Below are 26874 nucleotides of genomic sequence, written 5' to 3' on the forward strand. Positions count from 1 at the left end.
CCCTGTGCTAAACAGCAAAAGGCAGATATGACCCTCAATGACCATGGAGGACGTTGAGGAGTAGCTCTAGGTGCCAACCAAGTAAGTTCTCTGTCATTTTTTAATTAATAACTCAAGTAAAATTTTAACCTTTGTAATATGAACGAGCCTGGCTTATTGGGGTTTTTGTCCCACCCGGTATCCCAGCTGTTTAGTCCCAGAGAAAAATCACACATAGATCTCTATAAGTTATAAAGCTGATTGGTCCATTAAGCTCTAACCTCTCGCTGGCTAACTCTCACATCTTGATTAACACATTTTTCAGATTTATGTTAGCCATGTGGCTCAGTACCTTTTCTCAGTGGGGCAGATCACATCCTGCTGCTTCTGTGATCTGAGCAGGAGTAGGAGGAATCAACTTCTTCCTTCCCAGAATTCTCCTGTTCTCATTACATCATTTCTACTTCCTGTCTGGTTTTCCTGCCTATATTTCCTGCCTGGCCAATCAGCATTTATTTATAACATGATTGACAGAATACAGACAATTCTCCCGCAATCCTTCTTGGAGATCTCTGATGCAATCCGACAGCTAAGAAGTTTTGTCAGTCAAAAAGGACAACTTCACCAAACAAATTTTGGTAAAATACAAGTTATTAAGGTGTGCACATGCAAGTAATAAAGGTATGAGGACAAATACAAGTTATCAAAATTCTCTCTCACGCTGCCTTTCATAGTCTTAAAGATACTTTTCATTATGCAAAAATATCTGTCATAGTCATTCTGACATAAATATCCTACTGTTATACAATGCATCATGGTATAAATATGCTGCTGTTTAAAACTTATGCTTTCACAAACCCAAACAATTCTTGTGAGTTCCAGGGAGCCGGATTGAAGCATCCACTTTAAATAGGTCAGATACACCCTTCTCAATTCCCTGGTCCTGAAATATATTTCTTCCTAAACTTAACTTTGTCCTCTATTCTGCCAACACCTTGCAAGATCCAAGAAACACCAGACAGTTCCATACTACAAACCCTGGACAGAAGTAAAGAGACCAGCTATCCAAGATGTGACCAGCACCTAGCTTTCTCAGGTGCCTCCCCGCAAGATCGTGCCCACAAATAAGCAGGAAGCAGTTTTGAGAATCGGCCATTCCAGTTCCTTTAACCTGCTATGCCTAGCTTCTTGCTTTTTTATTATAAGAAAGAGATGGGAATGTTATGATCTGCTGGCCTGGTCTGTCACCTGGGTACCCTGTCCCTTTAAGAGACAAGCCCCGCCCATTCCCAACCCTCTCCTCCTACTGAGGCAAGTTGATCTCCCGCCTCCTCTAGCCTGTACTCCCCCCCACCCCGTCTCTCTCCTGAACAGGTAACTTCTATTCTTTCTATCCCCATAACCTATTAAAAAATTCTATACCCAAACTCTCTGCATGATGTATCTGTCTGTCTCTCACCCACCACAGTCTCCCACCTGCCAAGGTGGCCCACCAAAGCCTCACAGGACTTTTTGAGGCCTGGGGGACCTGCTGAGGCCTCAGGTCACCAGCCACTAACCCTCATGGGACCAGCTGCCCCTCATGGAACTGCCACCCCTCAAGGGACCAGTCTTCCCTCCCTTATATCTTTAAAAAGAGTAACAATTAATAACTACCTACCTTGTGGGGTCATTATGGGGTTGTGATACTGCAATATGACAAAGAAATATTTATATAGTCTTCACACTATTCCCTGGCACAAAACTCCTAAAAAAGGGGATTTCCTAATCAAAGCTGATCCTTTTTTGCTATTTCTATTAAGTAGAGTTCACCCATGCCTAAGTTTATCTTATTAAGACCATGTTTAAAAGCTGAGAAGTGGTTGCCAGAGGCACCAATTATGTGACTAAGAATCAACCTTTGAACTGAATCAAAGACCTGGATATTAATCTATACACTTTTGAACACCTGCTTTTTGTCACAGAAACAAAAAATATCAAATGGAAAAAAGAAAGCATATTTAACAATTGGTGCTGGAATAACTGGACATCAACATGTAGAAGAATGAAAATAGACCCATATCTATCACCATGCACAAAACTCAAGTTCAAATGGATCAAGGACTTCAACATAAAGCCAGCCACACTGAACCTCACAGAAAGAGAAAGTGGGAAGTACACTTAAACACACTGGCACAAGAGACCACTTCCTAAATATAACCCTAGTAGCATAGACACTGAGAGAAACAATTAATAAATGGGACCTCCTGAAACTGAAAAGCTTCTGTAAAGCAAAGGACATGGTCAACAAGACAAAACAGCAGCCTACAGAATGGGAAAAGATCTTCACCAACCCCACATCAGACAGAGGTCTGATCTCCAAAATATACAAAGAACTCAAGAACTGGTTATCAAAAGAACAAATAATCCAATAAAAATGGAGTACAGACCTAAACAGAGCCCTATCAACAGAGGAATCTAAAATGGCTGAAAGACGATTAAGGAAATGTTCAACATCCTTAGCCATCAGAGAAATGCAAATCAAAACAAATTTGACATTCCATCTTACACCTGTAAGAATGGCCAAGATGAAAAACACTGATGACAACTTATGCTGGAGAGGTTGTGGGGAAAAGGGAACACTTCTTCATTGCTGGTGGGAGTGCAAGCTGGTACAGCCACTTTGAATGTCAACGTGTTGATTTCTTAGAAAATTAGGAAAAAACTGCTGTGGGAGCTCCTTCTGCTCCTTCAGCCAATAGCCTTTAAGATACCAGCTCACTTGGGTGTGGTCTCTTTTGCTTTAAAAAGCAGCAATAGACCTGCTCTTGCTCTCTTGCTTCTGGCTCTCATTTCCGGATGCCAGACTCTGTTCCTGTTTGTTCGAAGGGCTGTTGTTTAGGACAGTGATCTGTAAGTTTTCCCCTTAAATAAATAACCCTTTTATTAATCATAATTCCACACTGGTGTGGGATTGTTTTGTGACTTACACCTTCATTTGGGGCCCAACGGATGTTTGGTTTTAGAACCCCCCAGCTCTACTACCCACCTGCCAGCTCAGAGTGCACCTGGCTAGGCCCTCCCTCAGCCAGCTGCAGCCTGTGCGTGGAGCAAGCAGTTCATTTGGATATAGAATTTTCATGAAGCAATGGTTTTTCTTACTGCAGATTGGCCACAGTTCTTTATAATATCTCATTACTCACCTCAGAGCAGCTTTCAATCCTCCCGCCACTGCACAGTGCACAGAAATTCAGACAGGATACAGGCTTTCCTGGGTGCCTGCTGTTTTCTTGTTATCCTTGTGCTCCTGTGGCTGCTGACTGATCAGAGGCCACTGCGGTACACAGTTTGTGATTTCTATTAATAACTATTTTTTGATCTAAGCATATCTTTCAGCATTTTATACTAAAATCAGATTCATACAGGTCACATGACTCCAACTGCGTTGCCACACCCAGCAGGGTTAGTTTTGTAGGTGGCCCGAGACACCTATTGACATGTTATAGTTATTGCTCCTAATCTAGCTAATTAAACCACAGTAAGATTTAATATCCTAAATACAGATCATAAGTTCTTAATTTAAAAGGGCAATAAGTTAGACAACCTAACCATCCAAGGTTTCAATAGCCTCTTTACTTACAGCATGTGTGAGGTTTCACAAGACTTATATGATGTCCCTTCTACATCATTAATCTTAATTCTGGGGATTAGATTTGTCCTCAGTATATTTTTCTTAAAAAAAATGGTTTGACAATAGGCCTAAGAATTAAGCGTTTTTAGAAATGGTGCAGTCTTTACAGACTGAAAGCACGTTTCTCAAGAAAGAGTTTTGGACTCTGAAGAAGGATATGACTTCATTTAATAGAAAATTAAGCACTCTGGAGAAGGAAACAGATGATTTGTCACATAAAATCCAATAAATGACAGTGGGTGCTGAAACATTATTTGAGAGAATTCGCACTGTTGAATGTATTAATAGAACTCTGTCAAAGGGGTATGACAGATAGACTGATAGAATGTCTCTACAGGAAGGTAATATGTATGCTATAAAGATTATGTCCAAGGATAAAAGATTATCTCTACTGGACAGACTCCATACCTTGGAATCCTCAATTAGAGCAGAACAGGAAATCCAGACATTACAAAAGGCAATGGTAAACAGATTTGAAAAAAAAATGAGGAAATTATCAAATTTGATGACAAAGGCAAAATTTAACCTAGTCAGTACACAAAAATCTCCGGGATAGCTTCCCCAGAGTTCTGCCTGCCTTTCCAGTAATAACAAAAGAAAAAGTATCTGGCCCCAAGTACCCTAAAGTTGTCAAAGAATATACATGGAACCCATACCTATGACTGATCTAAAGGAAATTAAACAAGCAATTGTAGCTTATGGGCTATATTCATCCTTTGTTAGGGAGATGGTCAAAACCTGAGCTTTCAGTAACAAAGTAACGTCTCAAGATTGGGCTCAGTTAATATCAGCAATTACTTTGGAGATGCTTTTTTAAAGAGGAGCTGAAAATTTCAGAGCAACAAGAAAAAGAAATGGACTTGAGATTTCCCTAGATCAAATTCTAGGTGAAGGACCTTACTCTGATCCTAAGGATCAAGCTTTTTATAATGACCACACCTTGTAGCACAGCAGCTTTAAAGGCTTGGGACAGGATTCAGGAACTAGGAAACACAGTTGAACCATATTTTAGGATTAAACAGGGTCAGAGAGAACCTTCTAGTGACTTTTTGCAAAGACTAACTAGGGCTGTACAAATAAGGGTAACTGATCCAACAGCTAGACATACAATAATTGAATCTTTGGCTTATGAGAATGCCAACATTGAGTGCAAATGGATTCTTGGGGCTTTAAAGATCAGATCAGCACCCATGGATGAATAGGTACATACAATGATTGTTGAGACACTTGATTATGGTACTGAAGCATGGGTAGTAGAACCAATTTCCAATGTAAGAGAAGACATCAAAGATTATTAGGAGACATTTACAGTCTACGACTGGCTGTTGGGATAACACCTGATCTAATAATTCATTTGAACAAAACCTTAGATGGTGATAAAGACTTAGATAGTCCCAGAGAATTAACAGCTGAAGTGGAAAAGGAATTAAAACAATTGTTGAGGAGAAATTGCAGGAGGCACATGTAGATAGGGTGAATCCAAATCTTAATTGTATTCTAGTCATATTGCCTTCCAGAATTTCTCCTACAGGAATTTTAATACAGAGGGATAATATTATCTTATAATGGATCTTTTTACCATATAAACCAAGCAAAAAATTAAAAACTTAAGTGGAAAAGTCTCTGAATTAATTATAAAAGGTAAATTGAGACTTTGTCAATTAGCAGGTATACACCCAGCAGAGATTATAGTACCTTTTACTGTTGATGAAATAAAAAAAATGTTATGGGAAGACAATGAAACTTGCAAAGGGCTTGTGCTAATTTTTTGGAGAAATTAATAGCAATTATCCCAAAAGTGATAGACTTAACCTTACAAAGAGAACTTCTTGAATTCTTTCCTGAATTGTACGTGATGCACCAATAACTGGAGCCCATACATTTTATACTGATACAAATAAATCAGGGAAGGTGGGTTACAAATCAGAAGAATTAAGTAAGTAAGATTAAACAAAGCCCTTATAATTTTGTCCAGAAGGCAGAATTATATGCTATTCTTATGGTACTAAGGGATTTTAAAGAACCTCTCAATATAGTTACTGATTCACAATATGCAGAAAGAGTTATCTTGCATATTGAAACTGCTGAATTTATACCAGATGATACAGAATTGACTTCATTATTCATCCAGGTGCAAGACATATCAGGAATAGGCTTTGTCCTATATACATAACACACATCTGATTGTTATGGGTCTGCTAGGTCCTCTAGAACAAGGTAATGCAGAAATTGATCAATTATTGTTTGGAAGTGTGTTGCAGGCCTCTGAATTTCATAAAATACATGATGTCAATACCAAAGGTTTAAAGAAAGAGTTTTCTATTACATGGCAACAAGCTAAGGAGATTATAAAGAGGTGTCCTACTTGTTCTTTCTATAATCAAACACTGTTGCCTGCAGGGAGTAACCCAAATGGTACTCAAAGGAATAAAATCTGGCAGATGGATGTGTTCCACTTTACGGAATTAGGTAAATTGAAATATGTACACCACGCCATAGACATGTATTCAGGTTTTCAATGGGCAACTGCCTTGAGCTCAAAAAAAGGCTGATTCAGTAATCACACATTTATTGGAAGTTATGGCCATCATGGGTAAACCTGCACAAATAAAGACAGACAATGGTCCAGCATATGTATCTAAGAAAATAATGTGGTTTTTTGCTTATTATAATATAAAGCACATTATAGGTATACCAAATAATCCTACAGGTTAGGCAATTATAGAAAGGTCAAACTGTATTATAAAAGAGATGCTGAATAAACAGAAAGGGATGTAAAATACTCCCAGAAATAGATTGCACAATGTTTTATTAACCTTGAATTTTCTTAATGCTAATAAGAAAGGAACAACAGCAGCGGAGAGGCATTAAATAATTGGAAAAACTTCTGAATTGAACCAACCAGTATATTTCAAGGATGTGTTGACCTCACAATGGAACCCAGGAGATGTACTACATTGGAGAAGGGGTTTTGCTCTTGTTTCCACAGGAGAAGAAAAATTATGGATACCATCAAAATTAATAAAGATTCATTCTGAAAAGGAGAAACCTATTAAAAATAGAAATGATACCTCATCTACAATGGTGACAATCATACAGGTGGTAAGTAAAGCTCATAAGGGTTAGTGCAGGGCTCTGCTCTTATCTTTACAGAAAAATACACATCATCAAAAATTCAAGAGACCCTGAATGTTTGAATGCTGACAGAAGAAAAAATAACCATCCACTAAGGAGCATCTAGAAAACAGAATATGGTTTATGAATCCAGGTGTGGGTTACACTTACATTTACAAACACACACACACACACATATATATATTAATATATTCAGCTGATTTTGGTGTTGGACAATGGCTCTGTACTTCTCTAAATTCAAGCATGTTGTTAAAAGGAACATTCAGAGTTTTTGTCTCATATCAGGAGCCATCTGGTATGGGACAGAAGGAAGGCTTTAGGAAAAGTTTTACTTTCAACATGCCTTTTTTGCCTTCTACATTCTTCATTGAATGTTTATATGAATGATGTTTAAGTTTTTCATGATGAACAATAGATTTTCCTACAGATCCTTTTCCTGCAGTAATCTTTGAATAGGATGGGGCCCCACAGCAAAAACTCTAGTTGAGATGACATTGTGATGCAGACAGCACTACTATAAGACCGCTTCTTTATTTTTGGGTACCAGCTGCTAAAATGGTACACCTTCTCATGACACTCTGGCCAGAACTCCAAATAAGAACTTTGAAGAAAAAAAAAATATCAACTGCTTGGAAATTGTTTGCAACTATACTAGACAGTAATTTTGAAACTTAACCATCACTTTAATTTTGCAGGATCCCATTAAGAGAACATCACCCCCACGACAGGAGGAAGCAATTCTAGAAGACAACACCCCCATCCCAAAAAAAGTTTGTCCATAGGGTTGGGAATACTGTTTCGGGGTTGTTGATTATTACATGTATTAGATAGAGGGTTAAAAAGAAAACTATGTTTGTTCAAAAAAAAGGGGGGGGATAGTAATAGTGGGTAATAGAGTGAATACTTGTGAGCTATTATTCATGGGTAATTTACATTGGTATGGTTTTTGTATATTAATACAACTTCAAATTATATTTCTTATTTTTGTTTACATTATTTGTACACCTATGCAAAGTTATTCCATAAGACTTTATATATGTCCTTTTGTCTGCAGGGTCCTTGGACTACCAGGAACCCCTGTTCCTATGCTAAAGAGATCAATCCAGACTGGTGAGTGTGTGCCATCCCGGGGCAGATGGTCCAAGAACAGAGCACAAGGCCCCTCCAGCTCCGGCTTCAAGGACTTCTTTGTTCCACACGACCCTGCCTCCCCCAAGCCTGCCCTATTGTCTGCAAGATCCTTGGCCCAGGAACAGTTCATGCTCCTGCACTGAGGAGATCCACCCAGAGAGTCAGTCACAGCATAGATTGAACAAAGACAATAAGACTCTCCTGGCTGCATTTGAAGGAAGAGATGGGCAGGTGCCAATGCAAGAATTCCTCCAACAATCTGAAAAACAACATGATAACACCAGAATCCAGCAAACATACAACAGGAAGACTTAAATACCCTAATCCAGAAGAAGTAGAAGAAATAGACTTTAAATGTAACATTATGAAAGTGATAGAGTACCTTAAACAGGATGTGAAAGATTCCCTTAAAAAATGAGAAGAATAACAAAAAGCTTGAAAAAATGAATAAATCCCTCAAAGGAAACCAAGAAAAAACAATCAAACAGGTAATGGAAACAGTTCAAGGTTTGAAAACTGAAATGGAAGTAATGAAGACATCACAATTGAAGGATGGCTGGATATGAAAAATCTGGGTAAACAAACAGGGACTACAGAGAGAGGTATGACCAACAGAATAGAAGAGACAGAAGAAAGAATCTCAGATGCTGAAGATACTGTAGAGGAAATAAGCTTACTGATCAAAGAAAACAGCAAATACAACAAATTCTTAACAAAAAACATCCAGGAAATCTGGGACACCATGAAAAGACCAAACCTAAGAATAATAGGGATAGAAGGAGGAGAAGAATTCCAGCTCAAAGACTCAGAAAATATATTCAACAAAATTATAGAAGAAAACTTTCCCAACCTAAAGAAGTCTATTCCTATGAAGGTACAAGAAGCATACAGAACACCGAATAGACTGAATCAAAAAAAAAAAAAATTCCCTCACCATATAATAATCAAAACACAAAACATACAGAATAAAGAAAGAATATTAAGAGCTGCAAAGGAAAAAGGCCAAGTAACATAGAAAGTTTAACCTATCAGAATTACACCTGACTTCTCCATGGAAACCATAAAAGCCAGAAGGTCTTGGATAGATGTGCTGCAGACACTAAGAGACCATGGATGCAAGCTCAAATTATTATACACAGCTAAGCTTTCTTTCACCATCAATGGAGAAAACAAGGTATTCCAGGATAAAAACAAATTTAAACAAAATGTAGCCACAAACCCAGACTTACAGAAAGTAACAGAAGGAAAATCACAACCCAAGGAACCCAACAACACTCACAATAACTTAGATATCTAATAACCCTTCACAAGCACAACCCAAAGAAGGGAAACACACAAACTCTACCACCAATAAATAAATAAATAAATAAATAAATAAATAAATAACCAGAGTTAACAACCACTGGTCATTAATATAACTTAATATCAATGGTCTCAATTCACCTATAAAAAGGCACAGGTTAAGAGAATGGATGTGAAAGCAGGATCCAATATTCTGCTGCTTACAAGAAACACACCTCAAATACAAAGACAGACATTTACTCAGAGTTAAGGGTTCGGAAGAGGTTTATCAATCAAACAGGCCTAAGAAACAAGTGGGTGTGGCTATTCTAATATCTAACAAAATTGACTTCAAACTAAAATCAATCAGAAGAGATGGAGATGGACACTTTATACCACAAAAGGAACAATTCATCAGGATGAAGTCTCAATCCTGAATATCTATGCCCCTAATATAAAAGCACCCACATATGTAAAAGAAACATTACTAGAACTCAAACCATACGTCAAACTCCACACACTAATAGTAGGAGACTTCAACATTCCTCTCTCACCAATGGACAGATCAACCAGACAGAAACCTAACAGAGAAATAAGAGAAGTAATGGAGGTAATGAATCAAATGGATTTAACAGACATCTATAGAACATTCCACAAAAATAGGAAAGAATATACCTTCTTCTCAGCATCTCATGGAACCTTCTCAAAAATTGATCACATACTCAGTAACAAAGCAAACTTCCACAGATACAAAAAAAAATTAGTAACTACCTGTGTCTTATTGGATCACCATGGAATAAAGTTAGAATTTAACAACAATTCTACCCCCAGAAAGCCCACAAACTCATGGAAACTGAACAGTCAACTACTGAACCACCCATGGGTCAGGGAAGAAACAAAGAAAGAAAATAAAGTCTTCCTTGAATTCAACAAAAATAAAGACACAACATACCCAAACCTATGGGACACTATGAAAGCAGTGCTAAGAGGAAAGTTCATAGCACTAAGTGCCCACATTAAAAAAAAAAAATGGAGAAAGTTCACATTAGAGACTTAACAGCGCACCTGAAAGCTCTAGAAAAAAAAGAAATAGACTCGCCCAGGAAGAGTAGAAGACTGGAAATAATCAAACTGAGGGCTAAAATCAACAAAATAGAAACACAGAAAACAATCCAAAGAATCAATGAAACAAAGAGCTGGTTCTTTGAGAAAAATCAAAAAGATTGACAAGCCCCTATCCAAACTAATCAAAAAACAGAGAGAGAACATGCAAATTAGCAAGATCAGAAATGAAATGGGGGACATAACAACAGACACTGAGAAGGCCTATATGCCACAAAGTTGGAAAATGTAAAAGAAATGGACTTGTTTTTAGATAAATACCATATACCACAATTAAACAAGACCAGGTGAACAATTTAAATAGACCTATAAGTTGTGAGGAAATAGAAGCTGTCATAAAAAAAAAAAAAACCCAACCAAAAAAAGCCCCAGACCAGATGGTTATAATGCAGAGTTTTACCGGAAATTCCAAGAACAGCTGATACCTATACTCCTTAAGGTATTCCACATAATAGAAACAGAAGAGTCATTGCCAAACTCTTTTTATGAAGCTACAGTTACCTTGACACCAAAACCACACAAAGACTCAACCAAGATAGAGAATTACAGACCAATCTTGCTCATGAACATCGATGCAAAAATTCTCAAAATACTGGCAAACCGAATCCAAGAACACATCAAAAAAATAATAATAATAATCCATTACGATCAAGTAGGCTTCGTCCCAGAGATGCAGGGCTAATTCACATACGAAAATCTATCAATGTCATCCATCATATAAATAAACTGAAAGAAAAAAAATATGATCATTTCATTAGATGCTAAAAAACCATTTGACAAAATTCAACACCCCTTTATGATAAAGATCTTAGAGAGATTAGGGATACAAGGATCATATCTAAATAAAATAAAAGTAATGTACAGCAAACCAACAGCTAATATCAAATGGAATGGAGAGAAACTCAAAGCCATGCCACTAAAATCAGGAACAAGACAAGGCTGTCCACTCTCACCATATCTCTTCAATATAGTGCTTGAAGTTCTAGCAATAGCGATAGGACAACATAAGGAGATCAAGGGGATTCGAATCGAAAAGGAAGAAGTCAAACTTTCGTTAACTACAGATGATATGATTGTGTACATCAGTGACCCCAAAAACTCTTCCAATGAACTCCTACAGCTGATAAATACCTTCAGTGATGTGGTAGGATACAAGATCAACTCAAAAAAAAAAATCAGTTGCCCTTCTATACACAAAGGATAGAGAAGCAGAGAGGGAAATCAGAGAAACTTCGCCTTTCACGATAGCCACAAATAGCATAAAGTATCTTGCGGTTACACTAACCAAGGAAGTGAAAGATTTACTTGACAAGAACTTTAAGCCTTTGAAGAAAGAAATTGAAGAGGACACCAGAAAATGGAAGGATCTCCCATGCTCTTGGATGGGTAGGATCAACATAGTAAAAATGGCAGTTCTACCAAAGGCAATCTATAAATTCAACGCAATCCCTATCAAAATCCCAACAAAATCCTTCACAGACCTTGGGAGAACAATAATCAACTTTATATGGAAAAACAAAAAACCCAGAATAGCCAAAAAATCCTATACAATAAAGGAACTTCTAGAGGCATTACCATCCCTGACTTCAAGCTGTATTACAGAGCTACAGTAATGAAAACAGCTTGGTATTGGCATAAAAACAGAGAAGTCGACCAATGGAATCAAATCGAAGACCCAGATATTAACCCACAAACCTATGAACACCTGATTTTCGACAAAGGAGCTAAAATTATACAATGGAATAAAGAATGCATCTTCAACAAATGGTGCTGGCATAACTGGATGTCAACCTGTAGAAGAATGAAAATAGATCCCTATTACCATGCAGAAAATTCAAGTCCAAAGGGATCAAAGACCTCAATATAAATCCGACCACATTGAACCTGACAGAAGAGAAAGTGGGAAGTAGACTGCAACACATGAGCACAGGAGACCACTTTCTATGTATAACCCCAGTAGCATAGACAACAAGAGCAACAGTGAATAAATGGGGCCTCCTGAAACTGAGAACCTTCTGTAAAGCAAAGGATATTGTCATTAAGACAAAAAGGCATCCTACAGAATGGGAGAAGATCTTCACCAACCCCGCATCAGACAAAGGTCCAATCTCCAAAATATATAAAGAACTCAAGAAACTTGACATGAAAATTCTAATTAACCCAATTAAAATATGGGGTACTGAACAGAAAAGAGAATTCTCATCAGATGAAGTTCAAATGGCCAAAAGACACTTAAGGTCTTGTCCAACCTCCTTAGTGATCAGGGAAATACAAATCAAAACAACTTTGAGATACCATCATATACCTGTCAGAATGCCTAAAATCAAAAACACCAATGATAGCCTATGCTGGAGAGGATGTGGAATAACAGGAACACTCATCCATTGCTGGTGGGAATGCAAACTTATGCGACCACTTTGGAAATCAGTGTAGTGGTTTCTCAGGAAATTAGGAATCAATCTACCTCAGGATCCAGCAATACCACTCTTGGGAAAATATCCAATCATACTACAAAAGCATTTGTTCAGCTATGTTCATAGCAGCATTATTTGTAATAGCCAGAACCTGGAAACAACCTAGATGCACCTCAATGGAAGAATGGATAAAGAAAGTGTGGAATATATACACATTAGAGTACTACTCAGCAGTAAAAAAAAACAATAACATCTTGAATTATGCATGCAAATGGATGGAAATAGAAAAAAAATATCCTGAGTGAGATAACCCAGACCCAAAAAGATGAATATGGTATGTACTCACTCATTAGTGGACTCTAGCCATAAACAAAGGATATTAAGCCTATAATTCGTGATCCTAGAGAAGCCAAATAACTAGGTGATCCCAAAGATAAAACATATATAGATCCTCCTGGAAATTGGAAGGAAACAAGATTGCTGGGCAAAAGTTGGGAGCATGGGAGTGGGGGTGGGGGTGGGGGAAGGGGAGAGGGGGAGAGAGAAGGGAGAAAAGACTGGAGAGAGCTTGGGGAAGTGGGAGGGCAGATATAGGAACAGGGAAGAAGATATCTACATTAAGGAAGCCATTTTAGGGTTGACAAGAGACTTGGTTCTTGAGGGGATCCCAGGCATCCACAGGGATGTCCCCAGATAGGTCCTTGGTCAGCAGAGCAGAGGGTGCCTGAACTGGCCTTGCCCCACTATCACACTAATGAATATCTTGAATATCACCATAGAATCTTTGTCCAGCGATGGATGGAGATAGAGACAGAGACCCTCATCAGAGCAACTGAACTCCCAAGGTCCAGTTGAAGAGCAGAAGGAGGGAGAAGATGAGCAAGGAAGTCTAGACCGCAAGGGGTTGGTCCACCCACTGAGACAGTATGCCTGTTCTAATGAGAGCTCACCAAATCCAGCTGGACCAGGAATGAATGAGCATGCGATCAAACCAAACTCTCTGAATGTGGCTGACAATGGGGGCTGACTGAGAAGCCATTGATAAAGGCAATGGGACATATTTCTACTGCATGTACTGGCTTTTTGGGATCCTAGTCTATTTGGATGCAAAGCTTCCTAGGCCTGGATGTATCAGGGAGGGCCTTGGACTTCCCACAGGGTAGGGCTCCCTGCCCTCTCTTAAGGGGGGAGGTGGAGGGAGGAGGGTGAGTGGGGGAAGCGGAAGGGGAATGGGAGGAGAGGAGGAAGTGTAAATTTTTTAATGGAAATAAATAAATAAATAAATAAATAAATAAATAAATAAAAGATTTTATATATGTATGTTCTTATCTCTGTTTAGGACATTTTGTATATTGATACAACTTTTAGAATATATTTTCATATTACATTACATATTACTCCTACCTCTGATCAAGATACATATAGATTGTTTACATTTTGAGGTCATTGTCCTCATTTGTTGCACATTTGTTTACAGATTATTTAATATTGTGACATGAAGTTTTACTCTCTAAGTTATACAGGTATTGATTATTATAGGTCAATAGTTGTTCATGTTTGTTGTACGTACAGTTAGATCAATTAGGTTCTTTGGATACACAGAGATTGTATTCTGTCTAGATAGGTAAGTAATCTTCAACAACTTCAAGGATCTGTGGAATGTGACATTTAAATAACTTAGGGTTCTGTTGACATGAGACATAACTGCTTCTGACAGCACTAATCTATTCCCGAGAGAATGTTGAACACCAAAGACACTCCACTTGGAGCTTATTTTCTTCTTGGCAAAACTGGCCTTTGGGCAAGGAACTGACAATGCTTCAACCAGTGACAAGTTACATGATATCCAGAAATGGATAAGCAGGACTGTCAAATCTTGCCAATACAGGATAAGATGGTTTTGAAAAATATCCTGCCTCTGAAAATGGCCTGTCAATTATATTAGGCCATAGCCAAAGTTGGTTGCTTCAATGTTGTAAAATGAGGCTTTGGGTGATTGCTCAGGTAGCTAATTGTTTCTGTCATATATTGCTTGCTTTGGAAGCTACTTGATTGTACTTCCTGCCTGCTCAAGTAATATCATCTCCCTTCTCAGGCCTTCGATAGGGTTGAAGATTAAATAGTCGTAGTTACCGTCCTCTTAGCCAAGCCATTTCCAGTATAAGACTTAGACTCCTTAGGATAAAATGTTTATTAAAACATTTAGCCTATGTTCCTTGCTTAATATTGTTTATCCTTATAATTCTAATCGTACACTTGATATCTGTTCCTAGTGTATATTGTTTTGTATTGGGTTTGGAACTCTCTTAAAAGGGGGAGGTGTTGTGGGAGCTCCTTCCACTCCTTCAGCCAATAGCCTTTAAGATACCAGCCTACTTGGGCATGGTCTCTTTTGCTTTAAAAAGCAACAGTAGCCCTGCTCTTGCTCTCTTGCTTTGGGCTCCTACTTCTGGCTGCTAGACCCTGTTCCTGTTCACTCGGAGGGCTGTTGTCTAGGACAGTGTTCTGTAAGTTTTCCCCTTAAATAAATAACCCTTTTATTAATCATAATTCCAAACTGGTGTGGGATTGTTTAGGGACTTACATCTTCAAACAACCTTCCTCAAGACCCAGTAATACCAGTTTTGGGTATGTATCAAAGGATGCTCAATCATGCCACAAAGACATGTGCTCAACTATGTTCATAGCAGCATTGTTTGTCATAGCTAGAAACTGGAAACAACCTAAATGCCCCTCGACCGAAGAATGAAGGATAAGGAAGATGTGGTACATTTACACAATGGAGTACTACACAGCAGAAAAAAAATAACGACATCTTGAATTTTGCAGGCAAATGGATGGAGCTAGAAAATATCATTTTGAGTGAGGTAATCCAGACCCAGAAAGACAATTATCACATGTACTCACTCATAAGTAGTTTCTAAACATAAAGCAAAGAAAAGCAGCCTACAATTCACAATCCCAGTGAACCTAGACAACAATGAGGACCCTAAGAGAGACATACATAGATCTAATCTACATGGGATGTATAAAAAGACAAGATCTCCTAGTAAATTGGGATCATGGGGACCATGGGAGAGGGTTGAAGGGGAGGGGAGAGGCAGAGAGGAGCAGAGAAAAATGTAGAGCTCAATAAAAATCAATTAAAAAATAAGAAGCAAAAAAGAAAGAATCAACCTTTGATCCTATCCCCAACCTCCATTAAGAGAAGGGGTACTGAAGTCAGTCACTGGAAGTCAGCGATTTAATCAACCATGTCTGTGTAATAGAACCTCAAACAAACAAAAACCCCATAAGTGATGGGATCTAGAGAGCTTTGTGGGCTGGTGATATTCTAAGAGTGGTGTAGCAGCAAAGGACATGGAAGCTCCAGGTAGCCCTCCCTACCAGTCTTATTAATCTATTTATTCCATTTGCTTATTCTTAAGTTGTGTTGTTTATAGTACACTAGTAATGGTAATCAGAGTGCCTTCCTGACCTCTGTGAACCATTGTAGTAAATCAGAGAACCTGAGAAGGAAGTTGTGGAAAATCCTGGTTTATTGCCAGTCACTCAGAAGTATAAGTCACAACCTGGGATTTGCAACTGACATCTGATGTCCATTAGGATCATCATCTGGAATTTCTCCATGGTACCTTTCTGCTATAGGAAGCAGAAAGGGGATATGAGAACAAGAAATAAGCAATGCCAACTATTAAGAGTATGCTTTTAAGTTATGCAGTTTACAGGGTGATAGGGAAAAAACTGGTATATCCCCTTAGGAGACAGAGTAGTACAGAATGAAGAATGGATTGATCCAGCCTTGGCCGATGAGTTGATTACGAGAACTTAGAGGGCTTTGAAGAACAGAAGGCCAGAAAAAAAGCAGGCATCTAACATGCTGATCAGGAGTTCTAAGATCCTCTAGCCTTCAGGCAGCTCCTAGTCCACCTAGGCTACAGATCCTTTCTCAAACCTGGTTGAAACTCCTGATGCTCTGAGGGGATGGCAGGCTTGTCTGCATGCCATAGACTAGTTTAGGATATGCTGAGCAATTGAACCTATGTTCTTTGTTGTACTGGGCCACACTCCACCTACCTACCCAGTTTAGTGTCCACTGACAGTGAGAGGATTAGTATGAAGAAAAATGTGTTTAGTATTTGAAGTACCATAAGTACAGATTTTTTAAAAAGGTTTTGTGGGTTTTGGTTTTTTGTTTTCTTTTGTCTTTCTTTTTAGAGCCCACATGATCTTTAAAGAACCTAACACACAACTAGGTGAGATGGTATATACCTTTAATTCCAGTGCTAAGGAGGTAGAGGCAAGTAGATCTTTGAGTTTGAGGCCAGCCTGGTCTAATAGCGGATCCCAGGCATCTAGGACTCCACAGATGATACCCTATCTAAAAACAAACCAAACAACAACCAACTAACAAACAAACAAGAGATCCTAAGACATTATCTGATGAGTTTATATCACATATCAGATAATGACTAGATATTGTATACACTTGTTGGAAAATATCTAGTCATTAATGTCATTGGGGTATCTCATACAACTTCTTATTCTAGGAATTATTAATCTTTTAACCCTGTTTAGAGCACTTATATATTTAGAGCCCTTTTATATATTCATTAAGTGCTTATTAAGTACCAGGCATTATAAAGGGTTCTAGATACACAGAGGAGAAAAACTTAGCATCTACCTCTTTTCAGAAAAGAGCAAACACACACATACACACACAAGAGAGGGGGGAAGACAAATATCATGAAGAAAAAAAAGTTGAAAGTTGATTCAATAACTAAACAATAACAAGCAGTACTATTTTTGAGATAATTTTTCTAGAACTAATGAATTGTATTTTATTCTATTATTATATAATGTTAGACATTTTAAGGTGCACTAATGAGAAAGCTTATTGTTCTCCCGGGACAGACACTGGAAGTAGAACAGTGACCACCATATTCCTCTTACATCCTAATCTCCAGAATCTGCAGGTATGTTATACATAGGGCAGAAGGGCTTTGAGGAAGAAGGTAAGGAAGGCTATGAAAGTGGTTAAGAGCAATCACATGAGCCCTGTTTGGATAAGGAATGTGAAACTCAGAAGAATTTAATGGAAGAGAGTGGCAAGGGCCTTGCCTTGCTGTTGCTAGCTTTAAAGATGGAAAAGGGGCATAAGCCAGGAAATATGAGTGGCTTCTAGGAACCAAACATGAACCCCAGCAAACAAACAGAAAAGACACCACACCTTAGTCCCACTAAGGCAGAATAGGGTGTAGGTTCAGAAGACCAAGAACTAAAGTTGACAAAGAGAAAGGCTGGAAACTATCTGGCTGAGGCCCACTAAAGTGTGTTGGCACCACTGGCTCAGGCACATATGCAGTCCAAAGGGTCCAAAAGTAACTCATAGTAATTATAATACTAAAGGGCACATTTCTGCTGGAGATTTCAGATGCCAATGAGACATATAATGCATGAAGTTAAATGCTGAACTACATGGAACAGAGCACATGTGGAAAAACTTATAATATGCAAATGTGTTCCAACTCCCACACTATGCAAATGCAAACACCCCTCCTTAAGGTACCAAACAAGCCCCAACTCTCTGTAAAGCAGGTCCCTTTGAGTGCTAAACTTCCTCCCTTCTCCAGCCCACTCCCTCCCTTGGAAGTGTACTATCTCTTAATAAACCATCGGATTCTGCTGCAACTATGTCTCTGCTCAATACTTTTATTGGGGATGCAAAAGCCTGGAAGCCCTTTAGAAGTGCCCCCTAAACCCTGATATCTACTAATATCAGCTGACAGACCAGTTAGGAGGTAAGATCCACATTATGAAATTGCTAGACATTCCACTCATTCTGGAGGCACCTGAGAAGTGTCACTCCAGATTATATGCACTGGTTGAGCAGCTAAGAGCCATTGCAGTGCCTGTCACTTGAAAACTCTTCTCACAGGACAATCTGGTCATAAGCCAAGGTTAGAAATTAGACTTCACTAAATGCAAGAAAATAGTCAATTATTAAGGTACACTGTAAAATCATGTACCATTCCACAGCAGCTGTCTGGTAAGGACTAATAACCTCAAGGGAATCTGGAATGTTTTCCTCTCCACACCACCCTCAACAAGCATGCCTTCCCTCAGCAATCTGTCCCTCCTTTCATTTTCTAACTATAGACTTCAAAGATACGTTTCATTGTGCAAAATCATTTCTGACATGAGTATACTGCTGTTCCTACAAAACAAATTTCAGTACACATTATAAACAATAAAAATGCTAATGTGTCTAAACATTTTCAAAAATTCAAAGAATCCTTGTAAGTTCCAGGGAGCCAACTTGGAGGATTCACCTCAAACAGGTCAGATGCACACCTCCCTCAATTATTAGGCTCTAAGAGCCCAAGCCTCCCCACCTTTCCCTATTCCTGGCACTCTCTCCCTCAATCACCAGGATATAAAGAAAAAGAAATTTACCCTAAACTTAGCCTTGTCCTCTCCTCTGCCAGCACCTCACCAGGTCCAAGAAACACCAGAGAGCCTGGACAGCAGTGAAACAACCAGATACCCTAAGATATGGCCAGCATACCAGCTTTCTCAGGTCCTCCAAAATTTCAACATCCACAAATCAGCAGGAAGAAGTCTATCAGATATCAGATAATGACTTTCCCCACCTTTTATAATAAGAAAAAGATGGGAATGTTAGGATTCAGGCATTATGCTGGCTTGCCCTATCATCTGGCACGATGCACTTTGGCAGTGCCCTCGTCATCCCAGGGTCCTAGTCTGTACATAGGTGCAAAGGTCCCCCTTTTTTTTCCAAAGGTCCCTTTAAGAGACAAGCTCCACCCACTCCCAATCTCTGCTTTCCCCACTGCTCTTCTGAAGGGGCAGGCAGGACTTTTCCTGCCTCTTATTTTCTTCTCTTCTCTTTTTCTTCCTCTCTCTCTCTCTCTCTCTCTCTCTCTCTCTCTCTCTCTCTCCCACTCTCTCCTCTTCTCCTCTCTTGCTTCACTTTCCCTACTCCTTTACCTTCCCCCAATAAAACTTCCCACTTGAATTCTATCTGACAATCATGTTTGTCCCTCATCTATCCTGGGCTTACCTGCCACGGTGCCACTTTGCACTGTATTATAACAAGGAAGAAAGGAAGGAAGGAGATAGGGAGGTTGAGAGGGGGTAAGGAAGGAAAAAGAAAAATTGAAAAATGGGGTAGAGCAAAGGATCAGAGAACAGTAATTTGAAGAAAGTGACTTCACCAACTGTTTGAAGTTAAAAATTTGTGTGGCTAAAGTATCAGATTTTAGCCAGCGGGGAGGTTCCATTCAGGGACATATGAATCTAACTTGCTCACGAAGTTCTCTGTCAATGGAACTCTAAACATCTGACTTTCAATGGTATAGACACACACACACACACACACACTTCCTTCCTTCCAGACTCCATTAGCACATCCGTTTGTGTGCTGCCCTTGTTGATATGATGAAGGCAGGAGTCACTCTCTTTGTTGCCTAGAGGGGCCTCATCAATAAGTGATCTTCTGGAAAACTTGAGGAAGGAAGTGAATGATGTATCATCATGTCTAGCCAACAGAAATCTCAGCTATGTCTGATCTGGCAGGAAAGTCCCTCTCTAACTGGATGAGAAGCTACTACCCCTGGGGCCAGGCAGCTTGCTTCCAGCTGAGCATGTTTTTGTTTGGGTTGCAAAGTTGCCAAGACCTCTAGAGAAACAAAACAACTGTGTTTTCAGGCATTGTTTTTGTTCTGATGAGTCCAACTTGCCAGAAACACAAAGTTGGAGTCTGCCCACAATATTCATATGCTTCCCTCACAGAGCCAAAAGTTTCAGCCAACTGCTCCTTCCCATCTCCTACATGAGCTTGTAGCTGTGACACTGTTTACAGCTCAGGGCTTCTAGAAACAGTAAGGAAAACTGTCTTTATTGTTTTCTGGTTTTGTTTTTGTTATTTTTTTTAACATCCCAACTGCAGTTTCCCCTCACTCCTCTCCTCCCAGTCTCTCTCCCCTCTCTGTTCCCAACCCCCAATCCACTCCTTCTTCATTTCTGTTTAGAAAAGTGCAGGTCTGTCAAGAGTCAGAGATAGCCTTTGCTCACACTGGTAGGAGTCCCACAAGAAGACCAAGCTATACAGTTGTAACATATATGCAGAAGGTCTAAGTCAGTCCCATGCAGGCTCCCTGGTTGTTCGTTCAGACTCAGACTCTGTGAGCTCCTATGATCCCAGATTAGTTAATTCTGTGAGTTTTCTTGTGATATCCTTGGTCTCTCTGGCTTCTATTTAGATCTGTACCCCATTTTTAATTGGATTATTTAGTTTGTTGATATCTGTTTCTTGAGTACTTTATATATTTTAGAGATTAGCCCTCTGTTAGATGTGGGGTTGGTGAAATCACATCCCATTCGGTAAGCTGCAGTTTTGTCCTTTAGACAGTGTCCTTTGCCTTACAAAAGCTTCTCAGTTTCAGGAGTTCCTATTTACTAATTGTCAATCTTGGTGTCAGCACTATTAATGTTCTGTTCAGGAAGTTGTCTCCTGTACCAATGCTATTCCCCACTTCCTCTTCTATCAGGTTCAATGTATCTGGATGATGTGGGATTCCCCTCTGTATGCTGTGAATGCCATGTTAATAAAGAACTGCTTTGAGCCTATAGCAGAGCAGGGCAGAACAGAGGTATGCGGGGAAGGCTGGACTGAATGCTGGGAAGAAGAATGCAGAGTTTAGGGAGAAGCCCTGCAGCCCCAACAGAGATGGACGCTAGAACTTTAGCTGGTAAGCCACAGCCACGTGGTAATACACAGATTAATAGAAATGGGTTAAATTAATATCTAAGAGTTAGCCAATAAGAAGTTAGAGCTAATAAACCAAGCAGTGATTTAATTAATATGGTTTCTGTGTGATTGTTTTGGGTCTGAGTGGTTGGAAACCAACAAGTGCCTCACCCACAACATCTAGATTTATGTTGAGGTCTTTGATCCACATAGACTTGAGTTTTGTTCAAGATGATATATATGGATCTATTTGCATTTTTCTACATGCCAACACCCACTTAGACCCCACCATTTGTTGAAAATGCTTTATTTTTTTCATTTTATAATTTTGGCCTTTGTTGAAAATCAGGTATCCACATGGACTTATGTCTGGGTTTTTGATTCAAATCCATTGATCCATCTGTCTATTTTATGCCAATACCATGTAGTTCTTATTACTATAGTTTTATAGTAGAGCTAGAAATCAGGGATCATAATACCTCTTACATACAGTTCTTTTATTGAACAGAGTCGTTTTTGCTATCCTGTTATTTTTGTTTGCTTTTCCATAGGAAGTTACATATTGTTTCAAGATCTATAAAGACTTGTGTTGGGATTTAAATGGGGGATTGCATTGACTCTGTAAACTGATTTTGGTAAGATGTCCATTTTTACTACAATAATCCTACCAATCCATGAGCATGGGAGAGTTTTCCATTTTCTAATATCTTTTTTTCCCAATATACAATTTATTTCTTTATAGACTTGTAGTTCTAATCATACAGGTCTTTCACTTGCTTGGGTAGAGTTAAACCAAAACATTTTATATGATTTGTGGCTATTGTGAACATTGTTGTTCCCCTGATTTCTTTCTCAGTTATTTAACATTTGTATATTGGAGGGCTACTGATTTTTTTTTTCAGTTAATCTTGTATCCAGCCACTTGACTAAAGGTTAAAAGTTGTAGGAGTTCCCTGAGAGAACTTTTATGGTTACTTTTGTATACTACCATATCATCTGTGAATAGTAATACTTTTACTTCTTCTTTTCCAATCTGTATCCCCTTGATCTCCTTTATTATCTTATTGCTCTAGCTAGAACTTCAAATATTATACTGAATAGATATGGAGAGCATGGACAGCCTTGTTTTGTCTTTATTTTAGCAGAATCGCTTTGAGTTTCTCTCCATTTAATCTGATGCTGGCAATCAGCTTGCTGTAAACTGCCTTTATGCTTATGTTTAGGTATGTTCCTTGTATCCCTGATCTCTTCAAGACTTTCATCACAAAGGTGTGTTGGATTTTGTTGAAGGCTTTTCCAGCATCTAATGAGATGATCATGAGGTTGCTGTTATTTTATAAATTTATTTATTTTACATTCCAGCCACCTTTTCCCCTCCCTCCTCTCCTCTCAGTCCCTACCTCTCACCCCGCCCCTCTGTTCTCACCCCATAATCCACTCCTCCTCCATTTTTGTTTAGGAAAGGGCAGATGTCCCATGGGTATCAACAAAGCAAAGCACATCAAGTTGCAGTAAGACTAAGTACCTCTCCATGTATTAAGGCTGGGCAAAGTGACCCAGTATGAGAAGTAGGGTCCCAAAAGCCAGTAAAAGATTTGGAGACTGGCCCATATTCCCACTGTTAGGAGTCTTACAAGAGGACCAAGCTATCACTTTTGTGCATATACTCAAAGGATGCTCAATCATACCACAAGATCATGTGGGTTTTTTTTCCTTTCAGTTTGTTTATATGGTGGATTATATTGACTAATTTTCCTATTTTGAATCATCCCTGCATCTCTGGAATAAAGCCTACTTGCTAATGGTGGGTGATCTTTTTGATGTGTCCTTGGATTTAGTTTGTATTTTATTGAGCATTTCTGTGTCAATGTTTATGAGGAAAATTGGTCTGTAATTCTCTTTTTTGTACCTATGTGTTATTTGGGTCTCAGGGTAACTGTGGCCCCAGAAAATGAATTTGGTGATGTTCCTTCTCTTCTGTTTCTATTTTGTGAAATAATTTGAGGAGTATTGGTATTAGCTCTTCTTTGATAGTCAGCTACAATTCTGACCCTGGGCTTGTTTGTGTGTGTGTGTGGGTGTGTGTGTGTGTGTGTGTGTGTGTGTGTGTGTGTGTGTTTTGTTTTGTTTTGGTTTTGGTTTTGGTTTGAAGACTTTTAATGACTGTTTCTATTTCTTTAGGCCTTTTAGGTCTATTTAAATTGTTTATCTGATCTTGATTTAACTTTGGCAACTGGTATCTATCAAGAAATTTGTCAATTTCTTTAAATTTTTCAATTTTGTAAAGTATAGGGCTTTGAAATATGATCTAATGATTCTCTGGATTTCCTCAGTTTCTGTTGTTAATGTCCCCCTTTTCATTTCTGGTCTTGTTAAATTAGATATTCTCTTTTTGCCCTTTGGTTATTTTGGATAAAGGTTTGTCTGTCTTGTTGATTTTCTCAAAGAGCCAACTCTTTGTTTCATTGATTTTTTGCACTGTTCTCTTTGTTTCTAGAACCTGCAAGAAAACTGTCTTCTAGAACCAGTAAGGAAACTGTCTTTATTGCAAAAAATAAAAGAGATTTTCCTTCCTATATGACATCAGTGTCTTTACTTGTAGGCATCCATTTAGAAGACAAGGTTAAGAGATCTACCCTTTCTAGAAGAGGACAAATATCTGGATTTCCCCCACCTTTAATTCAAGTTTCATGACATCACCTAGCATTGAAGGTGCATCAGGAAAAACAACAAGAACCTAGGGTTTCATCTACAAATGAGAGGCCCCTGATTGCTCTAGTTACTCAAGGTCATTAAATGTTCCAGGGTATGTTTCAAGAAAGCTAAGGAATATGTATTGGAAGCCCTTTCTGTGTGGGGATTGAGTCGAAGCAAGGAACTTGGGAAACCACATTGGAAGTCTGATCACTTTTCCCATCCTATCAGTAACCTTAAATGATTTCAAAAGGTGAGCAGAACTGACTCTGAAAATACCTCCATGATTTAATGTGAAACTTGGGAAGAGAAGGTCAAGGGAAGCTGTGACACACTGGTGTAGGAGTTCCTTCTGTTTGTGTGTTGCTTTCATTGGTTAATAAATAAAGAAACTGCTTAGTTGATAGGGCAGAACTTAGGTAGGCAGGGAAAACAGAACTGAATGCTGGGAGGAAGAAGGGCAGAGTGAGAGACGCCGTGGATCTTCTGCCTGAGATAAACGCTGGTTAGAATCTTGCCAGAAAGCCACAATCACATGGCAATACACAGATTAATAGAAATGGGTTAAATTAAGATGTAAGAATTAGCCCATAAGAAACTAGTGCTAATGGGCCAAGTAGTGATTTAATGAATACAGTTTCTCACACATGGAAGTGTTAAAACTGTGCCTTATTACTTATTACATGTACCTTAAGTCTAATCCCTTTGTGACCTATCTGTATAAGGATTCCTTGATGATTATTTTTTCTCTACCCTTTCTCCACCTGTAAGCCAGTGAAATTTACAAAGAAGTTTCTACTTCAAGGTCAGAATTCTGTGGAAAATATAACTAAGTATCCAACTATATGTTGTCCCCAATAGCTAAGCTCATTTGCAGATGAAGCAGTTTCAAAACCACCAAGTCACACATAGCTATTCCTGAGTCACTTGACTGTATTTATCTCCTACCATTCACATTTGACTCCCTTCTTACCCATTTTGTCTTCTGCTCAATTGACAAAACCTGCTAACTTGGTTGGACTCAGTCTCAAGTTCTTTTCTGGTAGATGTCAAACATCTGGATGCACCTGAGTAGATGTCCCAAGACTTGATGGGGACTCCTGGGGCCACACTGTCAACAAAGTTGACTTGTACCTCTTGTTAATATTTCAGCCTGCAGGTCTTAAGAGACATACAGTAAGCAATGCTGCATGACACCAACCCAGTCACCTCATTTAATTCTTTTTGCAGGTGTTTGAGTGTAGAGGGAGAGGCAATGTGAAACCGAGAATGGAGCTGTTTTGACAGGTATATAACTATCTAGATGGAATCTCCTCATCTTGGTAGTTAGCTGTTCCTGGCCTTTTTTACTTACAAAATGCACCACTTTCTCATTATCTGGCCTTAGGTAACTCACTTAAGACTCAATTTTCAGCTTCTAATCTATAAACCAGAATTTATGGCAGCAACCTAAAAGATTGTTGTCAAGACAACAATGCACAGCATGGAGAGCAAATGCTCAGTTTTAGTAATTTTCAAATCATATATTACTCAGAAGACAGCCACTTGTGACTTACCCCTTGTAAGACTTGAAAGCTGTCATTGTTAGGTGGCGGGTCTTGATCTGGGTCAACACCAACTCTAAAAGTCACCAGGGAAAAAGACAAAGAGAAAAACAGAAAGCATTAGCTTAGGCCATGGCAGCCTTGCTAGCTTAGTCAGTGACTATCTTCCCAAAGCAGGAGTGGTTAGCTTCAAGGAGAGAAAGGCCATCATGCATAAGTCAGGTCCACATCAAAGCAGATCCCAAAGAGTGAGATATTATAAGTACACATGCCCTTAGCAAGGTCTCTGGGAAATAAGCTGGCAGTTTTCCACCTGCCTTCCTGTACCAAGCAGTCCCCACTACTAAATCCTAGGTCCCTTCTGCTTGGCTGCTTCCTCACTTCTTCCCTGAACTGCTTTGATGCCCACAATATTTTACTATGAAATTAGGCAGATATACAAAGAAGCATGGGAGGAATTTGTAGTAAACACCTGCAGAGCCACCAAGATTCTACATTACCATTTATTATAGGTTCTTTATTACCATCTTCCCATTTCTCCATCCCACATCTTATTTTTTGATACAGATACAGCAGTGATATCAATATATTTCTTCTAACTCTCTTGTGTGTATGTTTGTACATGTGCTTACATGTGCAAACATCTGTGTATGTGTGGTAGGCCAGAAGTCAAACTTAGGTGTTCAGAAGCCAGCCATGTTGTTTTTCAAGATTGGTACTCTCGTTTGGCCTAGAAATCACAAATTAGGTTATGCTGGCTGCTCAGCAAAGCCTATCTCCCCAGTGTTGGGGTTAGAAACATGCACCACTGTATCCAGCTTTTGACATGGATTCTGGAGAGTAAACTCAGATCCTTATACTTGCACAGTAAACACTTCACTGACAGCCATCTGCCAAGCCTCCCTTCCCTGACATTTTTAGTATGCATAATGATAGAATCTCTCCTTCTTCCAAATTTGAGTCAGGTTTTTTTTTTTTTTTTGAATCACCTTCCCAATTAGGACCTAACTTTTGGGCTTCTTCCCTTTGCATCACCAAGTTTTATCAAAAATCTCCTTAAGCTGGTTTAGCTAGAACTCCCACCTTTGTTATCTGATCCCTCTCAATACCTGATGCTCCTGCCATCTCTCA

The 26874-nt window shown here is 38.9% G+C and overlaps 1 protein-coding gene across 3 annotated transcripts in view; it reads right to left on the reverse strand.

Moving 5' to 3' along the window:
• Slc9a7 (solute carrier family 9 member A7) overlaps positions 1 to 26874 on the reverse strand; it is a 167160-nt gene that overhangs the window by 27133 nt on the left and 113153 nt on the right. For all 3 annotated transcript variants that reach the window (XM_057759236.1, XM_057759235.1, XM_057759237.1), the window contains one exon: positions 25756 to 25819. In XM_057759236.1, coding sequence (XP_057615219.1) covers positions 25756 to 25819 — 64 coding nt within the window. The remainder of the gene's footprint in view (positions 1 to 25755; positions 25820 to 26874) is intronic.

The sequence above is a fragment of the Chionomys nivalis genome, chromosome X (assembly GCF_950005125.1).
Source record: "Chionomys nivalis chromosome X, mChiNiv1.1, whole genome shotgun sequence".
Classification (NCBI taxonomy): Eukaryota; Metazoa; Chordata; class Mammalia; order Rodentia; family Cricetidae; genus Chionomys; species Chionomys nivalis.